General features: G+C 51.7%; 1 protein-coding gene across 1 annotated transcript; it reads right to left on the reverse strand.

Annotated features, from left to right (window-relative positions):
* Nucleotides 1-750: 750 nt before the first annotated feature.
* Nucleotides 751-1809, reverse strand: LOC123371498 (olfactory receptor 52K1-like). The gene has a single exon (XM_045019198.1). It carries the CDS (start codon nt 1807-1809, stop codon nt 751-753), a length of 1059 nt encoding a protein of 352 aa, XP_044875133.1.
* Between the last annotated feature and the right edge of the window lie 3727 nt (nt 1810-5536).

Here is a 5536-nt window from a genome sequence, read left to right on the forward strand (position 1 = left end):
ACAGTGTGAGTGCCACTGAAAATCAGCTTGTGTGCCGCTTTCGGCACACATGCCTTAGGTTGCCTACTCCTGTTCTAGAGCCTGCTCCGGCAAGAGGATGTGGTCCCTGGACTCGGGAGCTGCAGGGTGTCGAGCGCGGGGGGGAAGAACCAACCCGGACTGTTTTCAGTTATTTCAGGCAACATGGTGTAAGTGCCGTTCACAGCAGTGGCATGGGAGGAGACCCAGTGCATCCAGCTGTCTCTTCTGCCTCATCTCCTCACATGTTGTAAACCAGAAAGGGACTTTTCTCTCTCAATGCTAGGAACCTGTCTGCGCCTTACTGTCGAAGATGATCCTATTCTACATTTAATTAATTGGTGTGGAGGCTCTCTGGGCCTTGGGTCTCTGTCACATGCTGTTTGTAAAGACCCCAGCAAATGTTGGCAGCTGTATGAATAAAATAACAGGCAGAGCTGCTCCAGGGCCTTGCATACAGTAAGGAATGGCATGCTGGTTCCGGGAAGGGGTCCTGAGATCATTGGGTGCTCAACGCGTGCAGTCCCAGAGCGTCCCTGTACACGCGTCACTGGGCTGCTGTGTAGCGCAATGGCAGCTTGGTGCATTGGTGTGATCAGATGTATGGTCTGTCAGCTCTGAAGGTCCCAACCCTGCAAGGTGCTGAGTGTCTCCAGCTCTCAGCATGGTCACGGGGAGTTGAAGGTGCTCGGCTTCTGCAGACTAACAATCCCTCTGTTACCAGTTACATGTCTATCCTCCAATGTTCTCTGCGGCAGCTCCGAGGTCCTCTTTCTTGGTGGCGGAGGGCAGAGCCGTGTCATCCCGAGCAGGGAACGCCTCATGTGGCTCAGCACTGGCGAGTTGCTTTCTCCCAAAGGACCTCAGGACACGCTGCTTGATCTCTTTCGTCCTCACGCCGTAGATGATGGGGTTGACGGTGGATGGGAGTAGCAGGTAGATGGCACTCAGCAGGTTATGCACGTCCTGTGAGGTGGCCTGGCCAGCCCGGTACACGATGGAGGAGGAGAGGAAGGAAGAGTACATGAAGAACATCACCAGCAGCTGGGTGCTGCAGGTGTGGAAGGCTTTCCGCCGTAGGCTGCCTGAGGCGATTTGCAGGGCCGTGTGGACGATGGAGGTGTACGAGGCCAGGATAAAGACGGTATCGAAGATGATGATGACGGCTGCCACCACCATGCCCAAGATGCTGTTGCGGGACGTGCTGCTGCAGGCCAGACTCACCAGGGCTATGTGCTCACATGCGAAATGCTGGATGACGTTGGACTGGCAGAAAGGCAGCCTGGAGGCTAGAACGACCACGGGGCAGACCACGGATATGCCACGGATCAGGGCAGCGAGGGTCAGTGTCGCCAGCAGGCGCTTGGACATGATATTTATGTAGCGCAGCGGCTTGCAGATGGCGACGTACCTGTCCAGCGCCATCATCAGGAGAACAGAGGAGTCCATTATGATCATCAGGTAGATGAAAAACATCTGGGCCAGGCAGCCGGGCAGGGAGACACGGCCGGAATGGAACAAGAAGCCCAGCAACATCTGGGGCATGATGGCGTTGGTACTGCAGAGCCCCACAGCAGAGAGAAGGGAGATCAGCAGGTACATGGGGGAGTGCAGGCTCTCCTCCACCTGGATGGTGTAGATAACAGTGCAATTCGCCACCACATTCACCAGGTAAAGGCAGAAGAACGGCATGAAGAGGAGAGGGTGAAACTCCTGCAGCCCAGGGAATCCAAGCAGGATGAAATCTGTGTAGGAGAGATTCCCTTCTGGGCTTTGTGTCTCTCCTGCCATGCTAGGGCTGGGCAGTGGGGGGATCGCAGAGCTCTGACGGGAAGGATGCCACCTTTCTGTGTTAGAATTTTTCTGGCAAGTTATAATGGCTACAGAATGAATGGCTGGTTTGCAGAGCGGGTCTGTCTCTTTATAATGCCCCCATGCCTGTGGTATCTCAGGCCCAGTATCCTGACAACATTACTAGTATTAGATCCAAGATTACTTACAGTCCTTTAATAGTCCCTGTCAAGATGTAAAGTGTCCAGAGTGGCTCTTAGGACCACTGCTGAGATGATTCTGGTCCAGCTCACCTGGCCAGGGCAGCGAGGAGACTGTCTTTAGTTCAGGCACTGAGTGAAAGGAGCTGAAGCACGCAGGGTATTTATGCTCCTCCTGGAAACCCCAGTGGAGCTGATGTCACAATACCTGAATCAGAGACGTACGAGGCTTGGGCTCTGCATGGCACAGGCATGTAGTAATTCTCCATCCCATCCGGCATCGGTGGTTTATAACGACAACGCCTTGGCCATTAGAAATGGCTGGCCTCTGTTGCAGACTGGTTTGTTATTGTAGGGTTGCGCCCGGGCCCCGGTGTGCTGACTGTGCTGAGCAATACTGATTGAATCATAGACGTGTGGGGCTGGAAGGGGCCTCGAGAGGTCACCTAGCCCATCCCCTGCACTGAGGCAAGAGCAAGTAAATCTAGGGCAGCCCTGGCAGGTGTTTGTCCAACCTGGTCTTAAAAACCTTCAGTGACGGGGATTCCACAATCTCCCTTGGAAGCCTGTTGCAGAACTTAACTCCCCTGAATCTCCCTTGTTGCAGATTAGGCCCATTACTTCTAGTCCATCCTTCAGTGGACATGGAGAACAGTTGATCACGGTCCTCTTTATAACAGCCCTTAATGTATTTGAAGACTATCATCTGGTCCCCCCTCAGTCTTGTTTTCGCAAAACTAAACATGCCCAGTTTTCTAAACCTTTCCTCGTAGGCCAGATTTTCAACACCGTTTATCATTGTTGTTGCTCTTCTCTGGACTGTCTCGTTCGTCTCCATCTTTCCTAAAGTGCGGTGCCCAGAACTAGATGCAGCACAGCAGGTGCTGCAGGCTGACTGTGCATTGTGCGAAGAAATACTTCCTTTTGTTTGTTTTAAACCTGCTGCCTATTCATTTCATCCAGGGTTGCCAGGTGTCCGGTTTTCACACTGGCCGCTCCGGTTGGCACTGCAGACCAGGCTGTTAAAAGTCCAGTCAGCGGTGCAGCGGGGGCCCAGGGCTAAGGCAGGATCGCTGCCTGCCCTAGCTCCGCACGGCTCCCAGAAGCGGTCGCTAGATCCTTGCGGCCCACAGGTGCATGGGCGGCCAGGGAGGCTTTGCACGCTGCCCCCGCCCCAAGTGCATAAGAACGGCCCTACTGGGTCAGACCAAAGGTCCATCTAGCCCAGTATCCTGTCTTCCGACAGAGGCCAATGCCAGGTTCCCCCAGAGGGAATGAACAGAACAGGGAATCATCAAGTGATCCATCCCCTGTCGTTCATTCCCAGCTTCTAGCAAATAGAGGTTGGGGACACCATCCCTGCCCATCCTGGCTAATAGCCATTGATGGACCTATCCTACATAAATTTATCTAGTTCTTTTTTGAACCCTGTTATAGTCTTGGCCGTCACAACATCCTCTGGCAAGGAGTTCCACAGGTTGACTGTGCATTGAGTACCAGCTCTGCAGCTCCTATTGGCTGGGAACTGTGACCAATGGGAGGTGCAGGGGGCGGTGCCTGCAGGCGCAAAGGCAATGCTCACTGCACAGCCACCTGACTGCCGATGCACCTAGAGGCCACAGGGACCTGGCGGCTGCTTCCTCAGAGCTGCAGTAAGCGCTGCCAGGACCCCACACTCCCCCACACCCCAACCCCCTGGCCCAGCCCAGAGCCCCTTTCTGAACCCCAAACCCCTCATCCCCAGCCCCACCCCGAGCCAGAGCCCTCGCACATCCCCTGCATCCCAGCTCTCTGCCCCATCCCAGAGTCCCCTCCCACACCTCAAACCCTTCATCCCTGGCCCCACCCCAGAGCTCACACCCCCAGCTGGAGCCTTCACCGCCCTGCACCCCAACCCCCTGCCCCAGCCTGGAGCCCCCTCTTGCACCCCAGAGCCTGCACCCCAGTTAGAACCCTCAGCCCGTCCCACACCCAAATCCCCTGCCTCAGACCAGTGAAAGTGCGTGTGGGGGAGTGAGCAACAGAGGGAGGGGGGATGGATGGAGTGGGGGGCGGGGCCTCTGAGAAGGGGTGGGGCCTCTGAGAAGGAGCAGGGCAGGGACGGGGCACAGGTGCTTGGTTTTGTGTGATTACAAGGTTGACAATCCTAATTTCATCAGGTATCTTCTAGTTTTTGTGTAACGTGAAGGGGTAAATAGCACTTCCTTATTCACTTTTTCCACAACACTCATGATTTGATAGGCCTCTATCATATCTCCCCTTAGTTGTTTCTTTTCCCAGCTGAACAATCCCTGTCTTTTTAATCTCTCCTCAGATGGAAGCTGTTCCATACCCCTAATCAGTTTTGCTGCCCTTCTCTGTACCTTTACGAATTCTAATATATCTCTTTTGAGATGGGGCGATCGGAACTTCATGCAGTGTTTAAGGTATGGGTGGACCATGGATTTCTATAGTGGCATTATGATACTTTCTGTCCTTTACTAGATTTTCAACCAATTTGCCTGGTGTTGAAGTTAGGCTCACTGAACTGTAATTGCCAGGATCGCCTCTGGAGCCTTTTTAAAAAAACAGGTGTCACATTAGCTATCCTCCAGTCATCTGATGCAGAGGCTGATTTAAGTGATAGGTTACATACCCCAGTTAGTAGTTCTGACATTAGATATTTGAGTTCCTTCAGAACTCCTGGGTGAATCCCATCTGGTCCTGGTGACCTATTACTGCTTAATTTATCAGTTTGTTCCAAAATCTCCTCTACTGACACCTCAATGTGGGACAGTTCCTCAGATTTGTCACCTAAAAAGAATGGCTCAAGTGTGGGAATCTCCCTCACAGCCTCTGCAGTGAAGACCGATGCAAAGAATTCATTTAGTTTCTCCGCAAGAGCCTCATCTTCCTTGAGTGCTGCTTTAGCACCTTGATTGTCCACTGGCCCCACTGACTGTTTGGCAGGCTTCCTGCTTCTGAGGTACTTACAATATTTTTCTGCTGTATTTAGTTTGTGTGTCTTTAGCTAGTTGCTCTTCAAATTGTTTCTGTCTTGCTTTCTTATACGGTTCCATTTGACTTGCCAGAGTTCATGCTCTTTTTTAGTGTCCTTACTAGGATGTGAGCTCCAGTTTTTAAATGACGTCTCTGTGTCTCTAACCACCTCATTTACTCCACTGGTTAGCCATGGTGACATTTTTTGGGTCCTCTTACTGTTTTTTTTATGGTGATTATATATTTAGTTTTACTAATATCAAGATAAGAAACGACCAAGCTTTACTAATGTCAAGATACAGCACATCTACAGCATTGCTCCATCCACTAGGCAAGTCCCCCTGTCAAAGATGGAAAATAGCTTGGTTTGGCATGCTTTGTATTTGACAAAGCCATGCTGGCTATTCCTTACAACCTATTATCCTTGAGGTGCTTGCAAATTGAATGTTTAATAATTTGTTCCAGTATCTTTCCAGGTATTGAAGTCGTGCTGAGTGGTCTATAATCCTCTGGATCCTCTTTGTTTCCTTTTTTAAAGATAGGTGTTA

The sequence above is a fragment of the Mauremys mutica genome, chromosome 1, assembly GCF_020497125.1.
Source record: "Mauremys mutica isolate MM-2020 ecotype Southern chromosome 1, ASM2049712v1, whole genome shotgun sequence".
In the NCBI taxonomy this organism is placed as follows: domain Eukaryota; kingdom Metazoa; phylum Chordata; order Testudines; family Geoemydidae; genus Mauremys; species Mauremys mutica.

Bases quoted from the DNA above. Each gene is read 5' to 3' on its own strand.
- LOC123371498 (XM_045019198.1), bottom strand. From the start codon at position 1,809: ATGGCAGGAGAGACACAAAGCCCAGAAGGGAATCTCTCCTACACAGAT.